This window comes from Nestor notabilis, unplaced genomic scaffold (assembly GCF_000696875.1).
Source record: "Nestor notabilis isolate BGI_N333 unplaced genomic scaffold, ASM69687v1 scaffold420, whole genome shotgun sequence".
Taxonomy (NCBI): domain Eukaryota; kingdom Metazoa; phylum Chordata; class Aves; order Psittaciformes; family Psittacidae; genus Nestor; species Nestor notabilis.
In genome coordinates this window covers 92,190-113,574 of record NW_009909490.1, presented here as the reverse complement: position 1 = coordinate 113,574, position 21,385 = coordinate 92,190, and the positions used below count along the sequence as shown (strand labels likewise).

General features: G+C 39.3%; 1 protein-coding gene across 1 annotated transcript in view; it reads right to left on the bottom strand.

The window, feature by feature from the left end:
* LOC104402384 (ankyrin repeat and fibronectin type-III domain-containing protein 1-like) overlaps positions 1-21,385 on the bottom strand; it is a gene marked incomplete at its 5' end in the record, with an annotated part of 51,608 nt that overhangs the window by 9,407 nt on the left and 20,816 nt on the right. Inside the window, 5 exon segments of the mRNA XM_010010621.1 lie at positions 558-690; positions 1,842-1,941; positions 8,370-8,477; positions 12,073-12,163; positions 12,589-12,686. Coding sequence (XP_010008923.1) covers positions 558-690; positions 1,842-1,941; positions 8,370-8,477; positions 12,073-12,163; positions 12,589-12,686 — 530 coding nt within the window.

Genomic DNA, 21,385 nt, shown 5'->3' with positions numbered 1-21,385 from the left:
TTTACAAAAGCAGAAATGAAACTAAAAGCATTTTGGACTTGGAAAAAACAGTAGCTATTGCTCATTTTGAGTGTCTGAGGGTGGCAGTGACTTGCCTAGGTAAACATGAAACAGACTGAATCAGACAAAGAAGTTGTTCTGTGACCATCAAGCACCTATTTCAATTGCTTTTTGGACTATTGTGTAAAACTGATTTACTGTTCTTTGGGCTATAAAAAATAGTGTGAAGCTATTTTCAATGATGGCATAACCATAATACCAACTTTAAATTTTCTAGTTATTTCTTTAGGCTTTTCCTCTAAATGTTCATAAAACTTTTATGTACACAAGTAGTTATCACTTATGTAGGCTCATACATTTAAGGGTTAATTGTACCACTGCTAGTGACCCAGTCAGAATTTAACCTATATAAACTGTTTATTAGCTTTTTGATAACATCATTCATATATAACAACATTTAATAACAACATTTCATATATTCAGAATGATGGGTTAAGGCCTATGCATTACTAGCAACAGATTTGTAGACGCAATATATGAAATTAGGCTCCCGTTACCTTTGTGAACCACAGGAAATCCTGCATTACTGAGCTGCTGTGGGAGTCATCAATTTCCACAATTGGGATTTGATCTTCATTGGTTACTAATAAATTGTCTTTGTAAAAAAATATAACGGATAAGTAGAGTCCCCTGAAGAAAGAAGAAAACATTATTATCAAGCACCTTTCATGTGTATTTACGTCCATGCCAAATTTTAGTCATAGATGTTAATTCTGAGGAGACGAGTGGAATCATCTGGTCTTAACTTCTGTGCTGTGTAGATCATGCAACTTCAGCCAGTGAGTTCTGAAAACCATTTGGGAAGCTTATCACGTTAAATGATGTGAGACTACAGGAATCTAAGAAGTTATGAATCTGTGCAAGCCACTGACATCAGTTTTAGTAAGGATTTTGCCAGAGTAAACAGTAAACAATGGAGGCTTTATGCCCTTTAGAAACCAGAAATTTTACTAAAACTTTTGTCATTAATGGGCTTAGTTCTGCCCTCTTTTACTTCAGAGTAAATCTAAAGTAACTCAGTTGAAATCAGGTGGGTTATTATGGATTTACATTAGTGTAATTGAGCGTAATTTGGCCAGCGTATCTCAAAACTGTTTATAGAGATCATTCCTTTCAATATTTACCCTTGCAATTAGTTACATACGTTAAGTAGCTGCCTTAGGGAATTTAAAGGCTCTGAGAGCTCTTCTGAAATAATCAAACTCTTATCAAAATACAAAGAAGAAAAAGCAACTGAACACTCCTGGCAATGAAAAAAGAAATAATCCAGCATAAGCAACTTCCATGTGCTAAAACAAGTCATCACGGCTGAGGATTGTTTGGGTCACACTGGGTTGCAAATCTAGCTAAAGATGTTGGAGGATTCTAGATGTGTTGCTTGTTGCCAGTGGACTATTAAAACATGTTAACTGAGCTCTGCATTTTATACTATGAATGAACTAAATCCCATAGTTCATTACTGAGCAGCAGCAGCAGAGACAGTACTTTCAAATTACCTCAGGAACTGCACTTTGTGTTTGAGCAGAATATTTTACTCTGTTACAATTCAAATCCATTTTCAACAGTAACAATGAAAAGATTCTATTTGTTTCAGTAGGAACCAGAGCATTATTTTCTATGAGCTGCACCAGTCTTAGATGTTCTTATCAGGTTCATTCTGATCAATTGCTGTTTCATTGGCAGTGGAATATTCACATAGATTTCTAAGGTGCTTTTCACTGTAAGAGCAATAACTGCTAGCTAAAACTTGGAATGTTTGGGAGATAAATCAAATGACAAACCGTTTCAGAGTCTTCACAAACTTGTTTGATGAATGGAAAAGGTGCTTCAGGCTTCTGGAAACTGATTGCTTGCGACCAGCATTCTGTAGCTTAGAGGTCTCTAAAATGGAAAATAAAAAGCAAAACAAACCCAGCACTTAAGTTCCAGTTAGCATCTCATAAAGAGCCTTTGTCTCTTGAACCACAACACTAAATTTCAGTCAGGGCCCACTGTATTCCTTTCAAAAGACAACATTTAGAAACATGTTCAAATACAACCTTTCGCTTGTATTTTCAGTATATCAGTGATATGCACCAAGAAGTAAGTTTCTTACTTGCAGCAAACTCAGACTTGGTAAAAACATAGCTAGAACCAGTACTTCAGAATCTTAATGTTCAGAATGAATATGAATCTTGCAAGTGGTCTCAAAAAGCCAGGAAGAGATTCGAACCATCAGTCAACATTTTAGGGTGTTGTAATTCCTCAGTTTCTACCCATATATAACTTAAGCTTCTGAGAACTGAATAACTGGCAGTCACTAACACCACAGCATCACAGTCTGACCTGAGTGAGAGCTTTAAGGAAACAACTAGATTGACCCTCATCTTTATCTGTATCACATTAAATGTGTGTGCTTTTGTTTGGATTTTTTCCCCCACCCATCAGAACAGTTTCCGCTCACCTGTATTGTTTCAGAGCTTTCACAATTACATTTGCTCCCTAATCATCTGGAATCCAAGGAAGAGGCATTTAACTCATTTGTTCACTTCTTGTAAAGCTGAGACCTGCTGCATGCCTGCAAGGATCTCTGGACCAGCTCTCCCAATATTTTATAAAGTCAAATCTTTTGCCTAATATTGTAAAAAATGTGGTTAAATTTTTATACACTGTATTATTTTTCACTTTGATGAATTTGACTTAATGCCTTTCCTTCTCTCACGCATGGCCTGAGAGTCTTTGTAAGCCAAAGAAAAATCTTCCAGTGGGAACTGGAACTCGCAAGCTGTGTGGAACAGCTGTGTCCACCTTGTACCTGTGCTCAGATTTTAGAGGGTATGCCAATAGATGGCAGGCAGGAACATGCAGGATTGTGTAATGTAAAATACGTTGTCAGTTGTTGTCCACTTATGGCATTTGAAAGGAATGGGCACTTAAGCTGTTTGGGATTCCCTTCATTGCCTTTTGCAATGTCCCTCCCTGTCTAATGCTGTTGTAAGAGAAACAGCAGAAACATTTGGTTTAAAAAAGGAATTAATTCTTGAGATATCTACTGTGATTTGAAAAGAAAGACAAAAGGAAAAATGTAACTGTTTTCAGGGATCTGACTTGATTTGGGTAAAGCACGGACCCCCATCCGGCCTGAAGTGTGAAACGTTCTGAGGGACACCCTTCTCCAGTGGGCAAAAAATATGTCTCATGAAGAACCATTTGCTGAAAACTGCTAATCAGTCTGCTTAGGTGTTTGCAGAGTAACATATTTCCCACTTATCTTCAGTGCAGAATAGGAGGTGTCTGTCTGTGTCTCCCGAGTGAGTTCTAAGTTTGAACATTTAAAGAACATCTAAATGTGCTATTGTCAAAACCCCATCTGTGGAAGCGCTCAACATATTTTAAATGATGAATAAATTTGCACTGTAATTTGCACATTGAAAAACACAGAAAGAAGACACATTGTTAGCAATAATTACCACTTCACTGAACACTAAGTACAAAGAGAACAAGGTTCTATTGGGGGTGAAATCATACACGATGTATGAGACTTATTAGATCATCAAATCCATTGTTTTTCCAGTGCAAACTTGTTCTCTGTGGCATATTCTCCACTGCACTGTTCAGTTTAGGTTTAACAGACTCATCCAAAGCCATGACTGCTCCTTTGGTGCAACTGATCTTTGCTTTCTTTTCCTGTTCAAAAAATCATTTGTTTTTCTATCCATATCTCCTCAGATAATTTCTGTTTTGCTGTGAATTTTTTTCAGTATATCACAGTAATGGAAACCAAATGGCACATGAAACCTCCTGTCTTACTGCTTCCTTCTTCCAAGGTTAAGACCAATTTAGGAATATAAATTTCATTCTCATTATGCAATTTTTATTTTCTTCTCTATTGCCTCCATCTCTATGGAGGGAATGGAGGAGGAAATTGCTGAAGGCAAAGCAACATAATTCTGTATAAAACACCCAGAGACTGCAGCATTAAAATAACAGGGCGCATTACAAGTGAAATATATGTTATTGGGCTATTCAGTGGTTTGGGTTTAGTCCACAGCTTTGCAGAAGCCAACAGCAAAAGGAATAGCGTAAAACTAGATGGAGGCTGTAAACTCTCCTACATTGCTCTTTGCTTTTGTTTTACAGTATAGTGTGTCTAGAAACCAAAAACCATGGAGCTGAGATTAGAAGATAATTTGGATCTACAGGAAATAGAACTTTGTTATTTAATTAACTAATAAATAACATAGAGTAACCTAGAAAAGCACTAGTAACAACATTAATACATGATACAGTGATAGAGCTGTGAGCTCTTTTAATAGAATCTCAGGAGTGAACACGTAGTGGCCAAGATTGGAGAATTTCCAGTGATTAGATTTAGATCAGAAGCATTCAAACCTGGAGTGAAATAGGCAATTAACTACAACATTAGCAGGTTTTCTCTTCTCAGGTAGGATATAGAAATGCTTCTTTGCAGTTCACTTAAATACAGGAGATACTTAAAAGAACATAAGTTGGCTGTGGAAGAATAAGAACGACATTGCATACTCAGGCTGCCAGCATGCATCTGGGATCTCTGCTCTAGAGGAATGTCTGTTATGCCGTGCCATTTCTCTGAGGAGGAAGATCATCTGGAATTCTTTGTCCTATCACTAGACAAGCGGGTGCCTCTCCTCAAGTGGGGCAGATGTGAAGTGTATGGAAATGGAATTACCTCAGTGCAAAATCATCTGAGATCTCAGCCCCACAAATCAGAGGGCATGTGGAACAGCTAAATAACATTTAGGTTGACCCTGAATAAGGAAGTAAATTAGCACAAGATGAGCTAGATCCCACTGAAATCCTAGTGGAGGGCATAAAATGGGGGTTAGAGTTTTCACTAATTGTGTAACCTTATGAAAATACATCCAATAGCTGGAAACTTCCAGATGAATTCAAGCTCAATTTAACGCTGCACATTTTTAGCAGTGCAGACAACTGACACTGGGATAATAAGCATAATTCCACACAGAAGTTAAAGGCATAAGTAGTGGCCAGACACTTAAATAGCTTGAGACCATGATAGATTCTGGTTTACCTCAAGATGAGATGTCTTTCAAAAGACAATTCTGTATGTCATGAAGAACTCCTGGCATGACATATATACTGGGAGGTATATTTTGGATTACAAAGTCAGGCACAGTGGCTGAAATGGTACCTTTTCTAATTCCCCACCTGAACTTCCCAGTGTATGGTTTGGTTCTCAAGCCAGATTTTGTCTTTCCTCACAAATAATTATAATCTAAACACTTTAAATGCCCTGTGGAATCAGAGATCCTTCTCTTTGTGAAGCGCAGTAAAACAATGTGCTCTGCTTGTGAATCAAATTATGATTAGGACATTTTTGTTTCACCTCTGACTTGTCTAGTAAAATACATTTCAGCCAAATTTCAGAAGGAAAATATCTGGTAAGCATTTTACTGAAGAGTTGGGTTCCATTCTTAATGAAGCATCACACAATTACTTAATCCACTCAGAATTGTTTAGAAAGAATGATCTACAAGAAAATAATACTTAAAGAATACATTTGAAGTGTTGCCAGGACATACAATCGTAGTAACTCAGTTATGATAGTCTGTAGCATGGTATTATGAAGACAAATGGATGACTGTTGTTTGTAATCATCAGGGTTTTCCAGAAGATTAAACATATGAAAGCAAAGCTTCCTAAGTAATTCCCTAGGAGGTTTCATCATATCACAGAGCAGGTTCAAAAGCAACAGCTGATCTAATTCCAAAAGCTCTTAAACTCACTGTACATTCCAATGTATTCTTCCTGGCATTTTTGTAAGCTTGTTTTCTCCAGCCCCTGCAATGCAAAGCAGAGGGCAAAAGGCAGGCTGCAGTGCGAAGCCTGAATGAGCAGACTTGGGCAAGGGATCTGCCTGGAATCTGGGCAATTCACCCCTCCCAGATGACGCTGGAGCACTAGCACACAGCCTGGCTCTTCCAGCTCCTCTGTCTTCTGAGGCTTTTGCCTATGTTATTCAAGTAATGTCAGACCTTTCACCCTCATTTTTTTCCATGTCCCTTGCATTCATTCTCTGCTCTCATTCAAGCAGCCTGAGCAGCGTGAGCACGGTATCTTGCAGAGGAACCACTTAGTGAAAAGCCAAGGTGCCAGGACACCAGGTTTGAGTCCTGTCTCTGTCTTCACCTAGCTTTAATTCATGCAGAGCAGGATTCTGCTCTTATTTATAAACCATGGCAAACCAGATTTAGGGATACTCTACAAACAATGTCCAGCTATTTACATCTCTAAAACAAACGAGGAAAACAGAGGTTAGAATACTAATGTCTAATCAAAGAAGAATGTGGTAAGGAATGGATAAATGCTTGGGCAGGTCCTCAGCTTGTGTATCACAGCATATCCGTGCTGACTTCTATCCCTGTCAGCCGGATCATGCTAATTCACATTAATGAAGAATGTATCTCAGGCCTCTCTATTACATGGGGTGAAAGCCATTATTTGGGTTTTTCAGTCATATACAGTAGCTGATCTGAGATCCTTGATTAGACTCCTCAGATTTCAGTGAGGTACCAGAATCAAATTTCAGAGTCAAAGTGGTGTCATAATTCTTACTTTTCCTACACACTCTTTGTCTTGATTCTTTACCAAATTACTGAAATACAGGGGATTGACATCAGTCATGTATTTAAGGCAAGTTCCAAAGGCCTTTCTATTACATTACAATCCTGATTTATCCAAAATATACTACTGTGTAATGCCAGCATTACAAGCAATTATGAGATTTTTATTTGGTTGGAGGCAAGGGTGTTGCTCAGGCTGACTCCACAGTGTAGCTTTGCCACATGTAAGCTCCCACATCCTCCTTTAGACATGCAAGAAAACGTTCTGAGCTAAACAGATTTTCTATATTGTTGTTGTTTATTATTTAAGGAAAGGGAGTTAGGAAATGAACAACAGAGTTGTCTGTGCTTTGCTTTGAGACTGGGGTTCATTTCTGGAGCAGTGGAATTTTATAAGAACCAGGCACTGGTGTCAGATTCTCAAAAGAAAGGCTTTTCTGCATGTTGTTTGTAACTGCTTCTGTTCTGGTACATCAGTAATACAATTTATGCTAAGAATATTTTCTGATGTTCCATCACTTTTTCCCTGTTTACTAGGAAGGTGGCCTGAAAGACCTGACATGAGCGCTAACTCCAGAAAGGGAAAACTGTACCATGGAAAAAACACTCCTTTAATAGCGTGGAGAACTATGTTAGAGAGAGAATACATCATCTGTATTTTCAGTAGCAAGGCCACCTGCAAGTGATAATGCTTGTATGAATTTTAATTAGAGAAACAACATTTTCTTGCAATATCTCCTTTCCTTTTCCAAGCAATGCAGCTGAACAGTTTAAGTTGCTATGGTTACAGTGGGTTGTTGCAGACTGTGGATCATCGTGATAGTGACATATTTGCACGTAAAGAACAAAGGCTGAATCTTCCCCTTTCAGCCAGATGATTTTAGCCCTAAGTATTTCTATGATTTTAAATCACTTGGTGCAGTTTGACATAACAGTCATACTAGGGGAAGAAAAATGAAAACTTCATGGTAGTTCAACTTTTCAGTTTAAAATAAGTTCCTTTGCAATGAAGCATTATTCCAGTTAGAAGTTTATTTTAAGAAAATAAATAGTACTTTTCAACAACCCATATAGAACAGGAGTTTTTATATATGCTTAAAAAAGAATGCCAAGCTGTTGCTTTGGCTCTTGAGCTGTTAAAGGCACAGTCTGTTTCTCATGAATGAAGAGCAAAGAGCTGGCTGAGATTTGAACTCTCTCCTAGTTTTGATCCATTCTATTTGAAAACGTAGCAATCTTATCTCCCCACTGCATTGTGCAAGTATTTTTCATTGGCATCACATCCACTGGAGAATTTAGTGTCTTCCATTTGGAGGCAGCCAAGTCCCCTCTTTTGATCCAAAACAGTTGTTAAGTCTTTAAAGTACTTCTTTATATGAAAAGATGAGGGAGATCCTTGAAACATTGTAGTGGAATCCTGTGTGAAACTAATTTGTAGGAAAAACCCCAAACCAATAGGTGTGTGGGGTACAGAGGGAGAAAGGCTGTGTCTGTGCTTGTGTGCATTATAGCTTTTGGATGTTTTCATCCAACTAATTTCAAGGGTTAAGAGCAAGATAGTGCACTAAAGTGATTCCAGATGGGCCAATATTAATATCTTTCTTTTCCTGATGAATGAGAAGGTATGACCTAGTTAGAAAACTGCTAAAGTTACAGGCGCCACAGAGGCTTCAGCTGGTGCCCTACCACATAGATATTCATCCTTACCTCTGCAATTATAATGCTGATGAGCTGCTCGAACCTGCTGAAGGAGGCGTTCCAGGGCCTCAGTGTGTCCCCTGTGCCGAGGTTCTCTTCCACTGCAGTCTTTCCAGTCTGTTGAACAAAGGAAATAAACAGAAATGAAACACAAAGGTGCAGGAGAAGGTTTTAAAGCATTTTCTTGCCTCTGATACTTCTTGGCTTTAGAGGATTTTTACATCTGGGCATGCAGGAAAAAATGGCAGTTGTTTTTAAGCGTGCTGTTGTTACTTGTACAATAAGTTTCCTTTGCCTTGTGCCAGTTAGGTAATTAATCATAACGATTATTTACAAAGACCCCACAATCAGCTCCTAGAAGCTCCTCTAGTGACTGACTAGACAATGGCTATTTCTCTTCAGTACATACATGGCCTCTGTTACTGCAGGGTCAGAGCTGCTCTCAGCCCATACTGCACTGACACTCTCTGGACCTTACTAAGATCACACTGCTGCTCTTCTGCTTGACATCCCAGGAGGCTAAATGACTCTCCTACAGTTATATAGGAAACTGATCGCAAAGCAGAGGAAGAGCATCGTCCTACATCCAGAGCTAGCTCTGCAGCCGGAGGAACATGCTCTGAGTGAAATCACTTCTGGAAACCTGCTCCCTGTAGAGGCCTGAACAAACGCTGGCGATTCCTGTCCCGGAGCCCACGCTCTGCTCAGCACTGCACTCGTGAGGCAAGAAGCTGCGGTTTCTGTCCCACATACCTCCAACCTACAAAAGACTTTGTTTTCACTCATTTGCTGCTTGCTACACTCTCAATCTTCATTTTAAAAAGCAGATAATCTTATCACAAATAGGAGGATGAAGCCGGGTGTATCAGAGAGGAGCTTTGTAATTCCAGACTTGCCTATTTTCATGCTTTCCATATTGTAAGGAAAAAGTATTGCACTGGTTTCCTGACTCAGAGTAATGGTGGATCAAGGTATTAAGAGATCTGTCTGCAAGGGAGACATGTTTCCATCTCACTGGCATAGAGGCTGTGTATGTATTCACAGCCACCAACAGTTTGCTCACTCACTAAATATACAGATCTAGTTTCTAGTGCAAGTTTGGAGTCAAACATTCCTTCCAATGGGCTCACTATGCCGGGGATATAAATATGTATTTGCTGCCATTTAGTAGAGCAGCTAGAGTAAGCCCCATGAAAGGGTGGAAAGAGAAGACGTTTGCTATCCTGATAGCCTGTGGGCAGTTGTAACAGCTGCAGAGAGGCTCTCCTGCATGTTGTGTGCTATTGCAGAGATCAAGGGCTGGCTGCATTTATAGCTCTGTGTGGGGACACCAGTTCTTAGATCCCCTGTAAGCAGCCAACCTCAAAGTGCTTTGGTGTCATAAGACTGGTAGAGTTTAGAACAACCTCATGATTTCTCTGTTCCAATGGTTTCCAAACTTTCTGATACCACAGGTTGCTGACACCCTTAAACGTGGCATGGAAATCAGACCAGCATCCCTCATTGTCCATCACTCATGTGCCAGTGAATAAGCCTAGAAATGTTAGTACCTGCTGTGATTTCACAGACCAGCTACACAACACTGGCCACCACTTTCCAGGCTACTGTGTATGTAGGAGAAATGGGAGGACAGTGGCAAGCATTGACTGTCATGCTACACAGATGCATCTACAAGGATGCTCTGGGGTTGGAATGGATCAGGATTAAGCCCTGAGGCTTTAATTTCCCTTGCATATTCTTCTGGCTGCCGTTACAGACAGCTTTGTAGAGTATTAATGTATTCATATTTAAATTTTAGCTTAAGGCCGTGTTTTGTTATGCAACACTGGTGTAATTTCAAGTTGCTGCCTGCTTGCCAAGCACAAGTCTGCTAGTTTTCAAAACCAGTGGTGAAGGCAGTCATGTGGATAAAGCAGTTCTGCCCCCAGTAACTGCAGTGGTAAACAGCATCTTGTATTTCAAGCTAAAATTCTGGTGTTATTATTACTTAATGAAAGAATTTACATTTGGGCTCTGAAGCTCTGTGAAGCTTAAGCTACTAAGGATGCTTAATGAAAATACCATTTTCTTGCCATCTATGTATATATGGTGAGCTCAGGCTGCCTAATGCTTCTGTGTTCATCAACAAAGAAAACATACATATATAGCCATGAATAAACATTTCTCTTTGCCATAAACTCACAAAAATTCCCATATATATCAAATGATGCTCCTGCTTTCCTACAGGGAAATCCAAAAGACTTGTTACCTTGCCTACCTTTCAGAGAAACACCCCCACAGTGGTTGTCCCAGGTACTTCAGAATCCCTGAGACACTAGACATGGGAAATGAGCTTAATTCTCTGTATGGTTCTTGTGTTGGTCCGCTGAAATCTGCAGGAGAACTTCCCGTACACCCCAAGGCTGTGGAACTGCCATGTATGGTCAGATTTCAGGTGGACAAGAAATAGACAGGGAAGACAATGCAATCTGCTCAAGCAAAAGTGCATGTCATACAAAGCTACAGCCTTAAATGCCACCTGCCTTGCCAGGGGTGCCCAGTGCTTTGGGGATATTTAGCTGAATAACTACCAGCTACTGCAGCAGAGTCTGCTTCTCAGCTACTGTAAATGTTTGGGTTGTGGGGCCCAACGCTGAATAGTTATACCTGACTATAGTCAAGGTAATTGCATGTCACTAAGTTATGCAAAACAACTCTGAAGTAGTGAGTTATCCATGTAGCCAAGAGTAGAATTTTATCCCAAGATTGTAGCACATTTTTGTTCCCAAACAAAATATTTCTTTAGTCTTGTTCTGGTTTGATTCTGGGGTAAACAAGAGCAAAATTGAAGCAAGATGGGCTAATGGTACTGCAAGAGCCTCATTTATCCAACCTTCTCCATTATGAATAGGTACAGCTTGCTTTATTTTCTCACATTAGCATGCAAGGTTATTAAATTGTTATGTTAGGCTAATAAAAACAAGTGCTAATGCAATAAAATGAAAAGTTCTACTTTACTGCATTATCAATACAAGGGAAGCTGTCACATGCTGAGCCAGTTTGGCAGTGAACAGGAGTCTGGAAAAGCAACTAACAATACAATGTGATTATAATAGATTAAAAATTACAAATGAAGAATCATCATCCTAATGGAGTCTGAGAAAGCCTGTCACAGGTTTGAAGAGGGAGAAAGGCTTTTGGACATGTCTGGACCATTTTAGTGTTTACAGGCTAGATCCTATCAACACGTGTGTCCAAACTAGAGTGTTTTACACACAGGATGCTATAAGAATGGTCCAGTAAATGGGATCTATAATGCTACAGGGTAGAATACAGAATTACATATGATACTTGTGTTTTGGTTCAGATTCAGCTTTTGATCCATTCATGTACTGAGAAATGAGGTTCCATATAACTGAACTCTATTAAGAGAAATGAAGGTTAAAATATTTCTCATTTGTCTTAAGTATTAGTGACTAGATGAGAGTGTTCTGTCAAAGGACTGGAGAACAGCAGATGAGACATGTAAATATACAGAGATTATTATTGCGGTTATTTCTTGGGAGTGGAAGGAGTTGAGTTTAATTAATTAATTAATTCATTTATTTATTTCATTCCTAGATGGCATTTAAATCATCCACTCCAGAATATTTGTCTTTTTCTGTTATTTGAAGAGAGATCTTTGCAAAGCACATCACTAATCAGACTAGGAGCATTGACAAACTCAACCTACTTGAAGGAGAAGCATATTCAGGAGTAGATTTGCGTGGAGGTCCCCATCCTCTCATGTTGTATGCTGAAACATGGACATAATACCTCTGGCCCTGCAAAAATAACCATACAAAAAACCCCAAAATGAAAATGATTGCCATTAACATATGTGTTCCTTGAAAAAGTAGAAGAGAAAGAACTGTTATTTTAGCTGCTGGTCATCAGAATCAGGTCTAGATCTTTCATGAGCCTTTGAGCTGCACTAAGATTATCCTGTGATCTAGAAAACAGCATCTTTCACTACAGCCTTTTATGATCTCCCCAAAGATGACATAAACCAGTTCACGCTGTCTGTCTATTCCTTTGTGACTTTCAGATTATGGATACCAGATATATGATGTTTAATGACTGGAACTTGTTGCTAGAAGAAAGGCACTCTACAGTTATTGCCAACAGGCATGGAAGCAAATAATCAGTGCCTTTGTACCACTGGGACAGCAGGGGACATCAACACCTGAATAAGTCCTTTGGCACGTACCATTCTGAGACCTGTGATGGTGCACCTCAAAGACTGAAGATTATCCATGATTATTTCACCAGCCAAAGGAGAAAAGTCTTCTGAAGAACTCCATTCCACTAGAGAACAAATAGCAGGAGAAAAATAAAATCAGATACCAGTCCAAGCAAAGAAATCAAAGTACTCAAATCACTCACAGGTTAACTTTTCTCCAAGCAGTTTCTCATTCCATGGGGACACTAAAAGTCTTTTTTAACAATAATGTTTAGCAAAACTTCATGCAACAATTAAGTTATATTTCTGTGAATAAGAGAGAAAAGCAAAATACTGCTCAAAAGCTTTTCAGGTAAGAATGCTTAAAAATGCACAGAATCACAGAATTGTAAAGGTTGGAAGGGATCTCTGGAGACCATCTACTCCAACCCCATACACTGCAATACAAATTACATTTAGTCAACATTTGCCCTCATTTAAACAATTTCCTTTTAAAGAAAGAGAAGTAGTGGAAAAGAGTAGGTAGAGGATTTGGACCTGCTAATGCCATTTGGCATTTTATACATCCCAACCAACAAAAAGGGCTGTTTTGCAATTGGATCTGCATAGGTAGGAATGGGCAGAGAGTCCTTTTGGCTCCACAGGTCCACAAAGCTTTCATCACCTAACCCCAGCTAATTTGTATAGAAATATCCTTCTTGGACTGGATCTGACACTCACTGGAGTCTCTTCATTGGTTTCAGTGGGTTCTGGCTCTCTTGTCCAAGCCTGATGCTTCTGTGGTCACTGAAATTACAGAGCTCCACAAAGATCTATTAATTTGTATCCACTTTTAAAGGGAATTAAGTGGCATTGGGCTGACACATCCCTCCTAAACCATCCTGCAGCCTAAATTACAACGGGTACCTTCACCAGAGTGCTCCCATCAACTTTTACAGGCAACTCATATTCGTGCTTAAATGGGTATGAAATTAGCAGTCCTGCTGTCAGTACTCTTCCCAGTGCTTGCAAAAATGAATATGGACATAAAATAGTATCAAATAGACCACAAAAACCTCCTAGGTGATTTTAAAAGAGGAATCCATGCAAGTGGGGAACTGATAGTTGCAGGTATGGAACAAGCTCTTTTTCTTCAATTATACTTTATTAATGACAGGTACCATGATTAGAGTTAGTATTAATCCTGGAGACATACCTCTAGGATTTACTAACTTGTACCTTCACCTTCAAACTCAGGAAAACGTCCCAAAATCATAGTGAAAATAATCTTTTATTCTAATGTAGACATGGGAAAATTCAATCTATTTTCTGGATTTACACCAAGGAAGAGAATTCAACCCAAAGCTTTCTCTTTAAGATTCACAAAATTGTTTATAGAGACTTCTTTTTTTGTATATTTGTTAGTATTGAAGCCAATAATTTAGACTGGATCAGAGGATAAAGGTATTTTAATTTCAGCATGTGGAATTTTCATCTCCTGGCTGCGTCACACCAGTATTTTCATGTTAAAAGAAAAAGGCTTCACAGAATTTTTTGCTCAGTATATATATTTAACTGCCAACACATTTTTCTAAACCAGCCAAATATCAATAGCACAACTCATTTTAACTTTCTCTCCTAATTGCTCCTTTTCTGTGATTGCAGTTTGTGAATGCACAGCATGTTCTGCAACATTTTTCTGTTTGCTGCACTGAAAAGGATATTGGGTTTGTCTATTGTCTTTGAACTTTTACAGTGTGTAGTTTTCTAGTTTTCCAGGGGTTTTAAATACCTAATTACTGCCACCTTTAATGGAAGCTATTTCTGTACATTAGTATGAATATGTAGAGAATGTTATGGTACTGTATGGTAGGTTTTTGTTGACAACTTAATTATAGGAATACTTATAAGTACTTTTGAACTTGACGGCCTGTCAAATTTTCCATTGTAAACCATGATTTCCAGGGTTCATAACTTCACTGTCTTAAATCACTGAGGACGTTGTATACATGCTGCAAACTTAGACATGTTGTCAGTTTTCCAGAAGCATGAATTGGAGAAACCCTGTTTGAAGTGCAGAACATGTTATCAACAGGCTTGCAGTCACTTCAGGTACTGGTTTTCATTTCAAAGGTTCGTGTAAAGCAAGATCATGTCGCTCAGGACAGACTTTGGCAGCAAATCCTGTCTTCCCTGAAGCCCCCGGCACGACTGAGCGTGCTGTTCAGCATGAGGGTCAGTACTGAGGTTGCACTTTAGGCAGCACAAAACAAAAGCCAAGGGTGAAATAAGCAGCTTTATGCTGCTTTTGAGCTTCCCAAATTTTTCGCTGTTCTATGGACTGGAGACTGCCCAAACAAACTGGAAATTCAGAAGATATATTTAAATTTGGGTGGCTTACAGAAATAAACATTGCAGCCCTATTCTTATTGTGTGTCTCCTTTTCTAGCCACCCACTTGTATTCCAGCATTTGGAAAAGTGCTCCTAATATTTCAAGTTCTTAACACACTGCCTAGAGAGGAATTCACTACCTTAATCTAAACGGGATTGCAATCCTACATGTTTGCCAGCATGTGTGCAGCAGGAACATCACGGTACTAGTATTAAGACTAGTAACAGCATGGCAGTTTGTTCTCAGAAATAATCAAGGACCACTGAGTTCAGAGAAAGAAGTTGAGTTACCAAGGGGAGAAAAGGCTGACATTGCCTGTAAAGCTGTCTCAGGAACAGCTGAGGAAGTGGGTTTTAAAACAATAAATCAAGTTTTACCCTTATGGTCTAGGGTAAACTGTTGCCTTGGGTCATATCAGTGAAGCCTCATGTGCTGGGCAAACACTCTCATCCACTTGTGGGGTGACACAGTGATCTCCCAGTCCCTTGAAGGAGAAGCACGCACTGTAGACCTAGTCCTTTCAGGAGGTACTGCAGGGGCTGTGTACCCTGCTGAGCCCCTTCACCAGCGAGTCCTCTCTGGCTGCCAGGCTGAGGCTCCTTACACGGGCGAGTGATGCCTTACTCTCTGGTGCCTGGGACTCATCCAATGGAAAACAGGAATAAGGTATTAGCTTGTGGAGCAGGTTATGGTTATCATTAAAATTGAGAATCTCCCTTTTGAAGGATGTTTACCAAATAAGATGGTGTCTGCAAAGTTACTCAAAGTTCAGTTTTCAAACAGGTATATTTTAATCCCTCGCATTTGGAAAACCCTTGCCCCCCAGCTTCAATAAAAATCTCCATAACTGAAAAATAAATATTTTCCAAACAGCTGGCTTGGAATAGTGCCTTCTTTTTCCCCTTGTTTCAATGTACTCCTGAAAACTTATTAACAGGGTACACTGAAGCATTGCTTTTTTTTGACAGAATGTCAATCTCTGACTCACGAGATCTGTCATAAAAATCATAACAAATTTGGGAATTTTTTGCTTACTTTTAACAATTTTTCCCCCCATGATTTTTACTGATACAAGTGAGAAGACAATTATATGATACAGTTTTAAAGAAATGCAAATCAGCTTAAGGACTTTATAACGTAAGTTTATATCTCCTGTAATACATTGCCAGATTTCAGCTTTCTGCTGAAATGATTGTCTAAAACTAATACATAATATCGTACTATACTCATTGATTGGCTTTTAAAAACTTTTAGGAAGATGTGAATACCAGTGTTCCTGTTTTATAAATTGGAAAATGAAAGCAAGAAGATGGAGGGTATCTTGTTCAATCAGCAGGTCCCAAAACAACAAGGGACAAACTCCTATGACTATATTTACATGCTTAGCCAGCATTCCTCACACTTTCTGGCTATGTGGGATATACGCAGCTCTTCCTGGTACTGATACAAAGCTACACATCCATGGTCTTACACTTGTGATTAACCTGGATGTAAAAGCTATGTAACTTTGTTCACGAGCAACCCATCATGAGGATTTTGCTGAACCTTTGCCTAATTTCTGCGAGTACTGGGAGAGACTGCTCTGGTAGTAAACAAAAAATATCAGCCATTTGGGAAACTGAAGTACTTGGGACTTTAAGAAAGAACAAAAGGTGAGGTAACCTCAGCACTGGAGAAGTTGAATATAAATATACTCAAGCATAGAAAGATGAAGAGGGCCCTTTATAACAGCCTAGGAACAAGAGCTGGTCTTGTAGATTGTACCAACTGTGCTGTAAAGAACCTGAAAGCTGTTGGGTGAATTAAGGATGGAGCATGTTCCAGTCCCGTTCTGAACACCCCAAAGGGCTGCTTTGTTGTGAACGCTGAATGTCTTTGCTGTTGCGGCTTTCCATCTGACACTTCACGTTATGTCAGAGCAGGGGTTTTTTGTGTGTTTAATATATTGGTGACTATGTGTTTTAATGAAGGTGCCCTGTATTCCAGAGCGAGCAAATGCACGATGTGTTGCTGCGGTCGCCAAGATAAGTAGTAATTTTTAAATAAACAGCAGTATAAACAGTTACATAAAACTCATGTAAATTGCTGGCACATAATTGTAGACTGGCTTAAGTTATGTAACTTACTTGTGGCCAAGTTTTTGGGGTTTTTTAATACTCAATTCATGCACTTTGAAATAAAAGGAGAAGTTTATTTTCACCTGTTTCTTTTCCACGCGCTATCGCTGTTATACCGAGCATGCCTTAAACAAGTTGTCTGAGAGACTGACAGACAGACAAGAGACAAAGTGAAGGTGTAAAACTCCTCCTGACCCTATTGTAGATTCATTTGGGAAAGAACCTTCTCCTCAGTCAAGTTAATAGCTTGAGCAACCGTAGAATTTGTCACTTCTCTTGGCATTTACTTTTGCTTGCACTTAAATTACTCACTCAATTGCTGAGTTTAATTAGACTGAAGGACACGAGTTCTGTTGCTAAGTTGATGGGGTCTACAGAATAGTTTACCGAGCTGGGGCTCTGGGCTTTATTCCTGTGTTTGCTGCTGACCTGCTGTGTGACATTGAGGAAAGTATTATGCCACTGTGGTGCTTAACCCAGACTTCAGCACAAAGATGCTCTTTCCTTCCCTTCCTCCCTACCTCCGGGGCTAGGCTGAAGGACACTGTGGTCATTTCCAGGGGCCTCCAAACAAACAACTGCATTCTCCAATAGCTTCCTTTAAAATGCAAAACTGAAAGAGAACACTGACACACCAGAAACCACTTCACACCATCTTTTTCTGCCTGCTGATTTTAGGAAATAATGTTAATGATTTACATGCATAATGTCTTAGCAGCTTGATTTAAGGATATTGAACACTGCCATTCTTGTGGGAAAAAAAATCAGGGTGCGAGTATCTAAATAAATATGTAGAAGTATGGCACAAGTGAAGAGAATTGAACACTAGTGAAAAGCAGGAATCGGTTTCTTGGTGTAGACAGCATCACCAGCTCAGATGGAGAACATTGAGCACATACTGCAAACAGCTGCCTTGAACTGCTCTTTCCAGCCTGAATTAAAGAAGGAACCCAGTTTTTGCAGATTTGGGTTCAGGCTGTGTTCATGCCTCCCTCATGTTTGGAAATTCTCAAGTCATACCAGCTGTGGGGAGTACTGACAGAGATCCCAGCATAGTACTTCCTTTAGGAAAAACCAAATGTTTGGCACCGAGGAGTTTTTATTTTTTCCCATGGATTTGGTTTTTTGCATGAAGGGTATAATCCATCCATAAATGCACACTAACAGAACATCTGGAATTGGTTGTATTCTGCTCAAGGAGTGTAGACAGGGATAATATGATGTGAGCCACAGCATTTACAAAAGGAACAGGTGAACTTTCCAGTTGTTTGTTTGTTTAAGGACTCTAACTGGGATTTACTGCAATGCCTGGGGGACTTGGGCATATTGCTGTGCAAACACTGAAGTTAGAACAGTGTAGTCATGGTCTGGGACTAGGATTTCTAGGTACTACTTAAATTAAAACCTGAGCTCCTACGTGCTCTAAATACTAATGTTCATTATTTTGGATCTTATCTATTATTTCAGTAAACATATTCAAGGCTTTTGTATCAGGGTGGTAGAAACATCAATAAGGCTGAAGAGGTGTGAAAGAAGAGTGATACAAACAGCCCTGTATCCACCTGAAGTAAATAAAGCACTGCTGTGTTTTAATGTGAGAGCTACATGTGGGTTCCAGGGCCACTCATCAGAACAGCACCAAGAAGAGTACCAAGAGCAGCATTCCTAGACTATTCCTGGAGAGCACATCTTCATTTGAAACTTCTCGGGGTATAAATCTTCATGACACTCATTTCAGAGAATTGTTTTAATAATCAAATACTTTATCTGGGGTAAAGCTTCTTCCCAAACAGCTGTGGGCTCCTTTACCTTTTGTGCCTGCTAATAATAACCGATGATGTTAAATAACCTTTCTTGTGGCCCTGGTTTTGGACATTCCTTTGACCCAGGCCAGAATACTCTATTTTATGTCTTGATGTTTATGGGAAGCCTTATGACAGCAGGCTGGGTGCCAAAGACACATCTTTGCTTGATCATGGTTTCACTAGTTCATCTTCCAGCAAAACTACATTATATAAATGATTTATAAGATACCATTTTTATTGCATTGTAATAAAATTCTCACCAAGAGAAAATAAAAAAGACTGTTTTTTCCTCAAGTATTTAATCAGTGTTTTCTAAGTACTAACAATTCTTTATCTGCTTATAATAAGGTCAAGCTAGTCCAGTACAAGAAGGAACTTCTTTCCTTTCTGTTAGTGAAAATGGCATTTCTTGCTAATGTTTTGTAACGGGTAAGAAAATGTGCCATGTGGGTGCACATTGCCTTCACTGTGAGGCCATGGTTAAAAAGCTACAATGGATTATAACAGCCAAGATTTGTGTTTCAGCCCTGCAATGACAAACATATCCTACTCTGGCTGTTGAGAAAAGTGGGAGGAAATATATGTTAGAATTGTGAAAAGGGATTGGAGAATAAATGGGATTCTTATGCAAAGGCTGCACATGATAGAAGGGTGTACCAGGCTTGGCTCTGATTCCGCATATTTCCCCTCCCAGTGAGTACATTTTACTCATGTAATCTGTGTAACCAAAGCTGGTGGGAAGCTTATGAATGTAAGGACTACTCATCTGTGTGAAGCATGGGTTAGGCTCAGCTTCTTCCCAAACCAGAATACATTAATATCTAATTAATAAAGAGCAGTTGGGAAAATGCAAACAGGAAAGTCGTCTACCACAATGTACAAGACAAACCACAACACTGCACAGCACCTAACGAACAAAGTGAATATCTAAATGCTAATTCAAGTAAGCTGTTTAATGGGATTCCACTCCTTTTCCCCTGGTCCTCCTCTAATATACATTTAAAGAGGGACTTAGCTGCATAGATGCCAATTAATCAAATTTAAGGCTTTTATTTCTTTATAAACTAATCCCTACAGTAACTTAAAGGGCTTTCACCTTTCCCTAGCACTGCACGCATGCGCTCGAGGCAGAACAGTCTTGATTTGGGGAATTTTTACTTCATTTGTTTAATTTAATTTACTTCATTTATTTATTTAATTTATTACCAATTAACACAAACCTCTAATCACTTAGAGTGAAAGAAAACGTAACCAAACAAACATTTAAATGAACACCTTTCCATCATCTTTCCCAGGCTCACCTATCCTTTCCTACTGTGAGTGTCCCTGGTCTCCACCATGGGGTTCCACTCAGTGATGGGGTTCTCCACTGCATTCAGACATAGCCAGGCTGGTTGTGACCAGCACCCAGCAGATCCTGACCTCTTCCCACACCGGTTGCCCCCAGCTACTCAAACCTGCTGTGTATGCCCAGCACAGCGACAGCTAAGTGGGTGCTCATGTGTTAACTCACTGGGTGCTCAGACATGAGTTAATAGGCTGTTTGTGTGAACTGCTGGGTGTTCATTAGTAAATTAAATGGGTGCTCATGCATGAACTCATCAGGTGCTCATGCATAAATTGATTGGGTGTTCATGCGTGAACTAATTGGGCACTCATGCATGAGCACAGAAAACCTTGCAATTTATACTCAATACATATCTAAAGGCCTAATGCCAAATTTACGTTCATTTATTAGTTCTGTGTGATAAAGCAACGTGCAGGGGAACTTTGCCACAATCTGTTTGCAGACATTCTGGTTTTGCTTAAGTCTCCAGTGAGGGAGCATTCCCAAACCCATGAATCAGAAGATCTGCTCAGTCAGGAACCTTCTTCAAGACAGAAGATGAAGGTCCTGAGTTCCAGTCCTGCCACTGACTACAAGAAATTCACCTCTTCTATGCAATACCAATGAACTGGAAGCTGTAATGCTTAGCCACATGTAAATAATTGTTTTAAATCCTTATTTTTGGTAAGTCAAAGCAAATATTAGAGGCAAAGCAATGTCTAGAATTCAGCAACATCATGATACAAGTCTTTTTTCTTAAAAACCAAAGGCAGACTAAACCAGGGCCTCTATGTCTGGGTTTTCTTGTAGCTATTCATCTCGAGCTGCTGTTTGAAATCTTATAAAACACAAAGCAGGAGGAAAGAATGACTGAATTGAGTAGCTGGTGTCTGATCGACTACATGAGTTAATTACACCATCACTTAATATGTGATCCATGTTCAAAGGTGGTTTTAAATACATAGCAAACTTAAAAAATAGAAGTTCTTAAGTTTTTTGTTGTCCAACACATACTGCAGACATTGACAGGAGCTAGAAACAGAAAGGTTTGCTTTAACATTTATACATTTCTGTACTTACTAGGCATAAAAATAGAAGTCAAATTGCACAGTCCTGGTAGCTACCAAAATGTAATGTGCAAATAAAGTGCCTGGGAGACCTAATAAAATGCCATAAATGAACTACTGTAAGAAATATCAGACC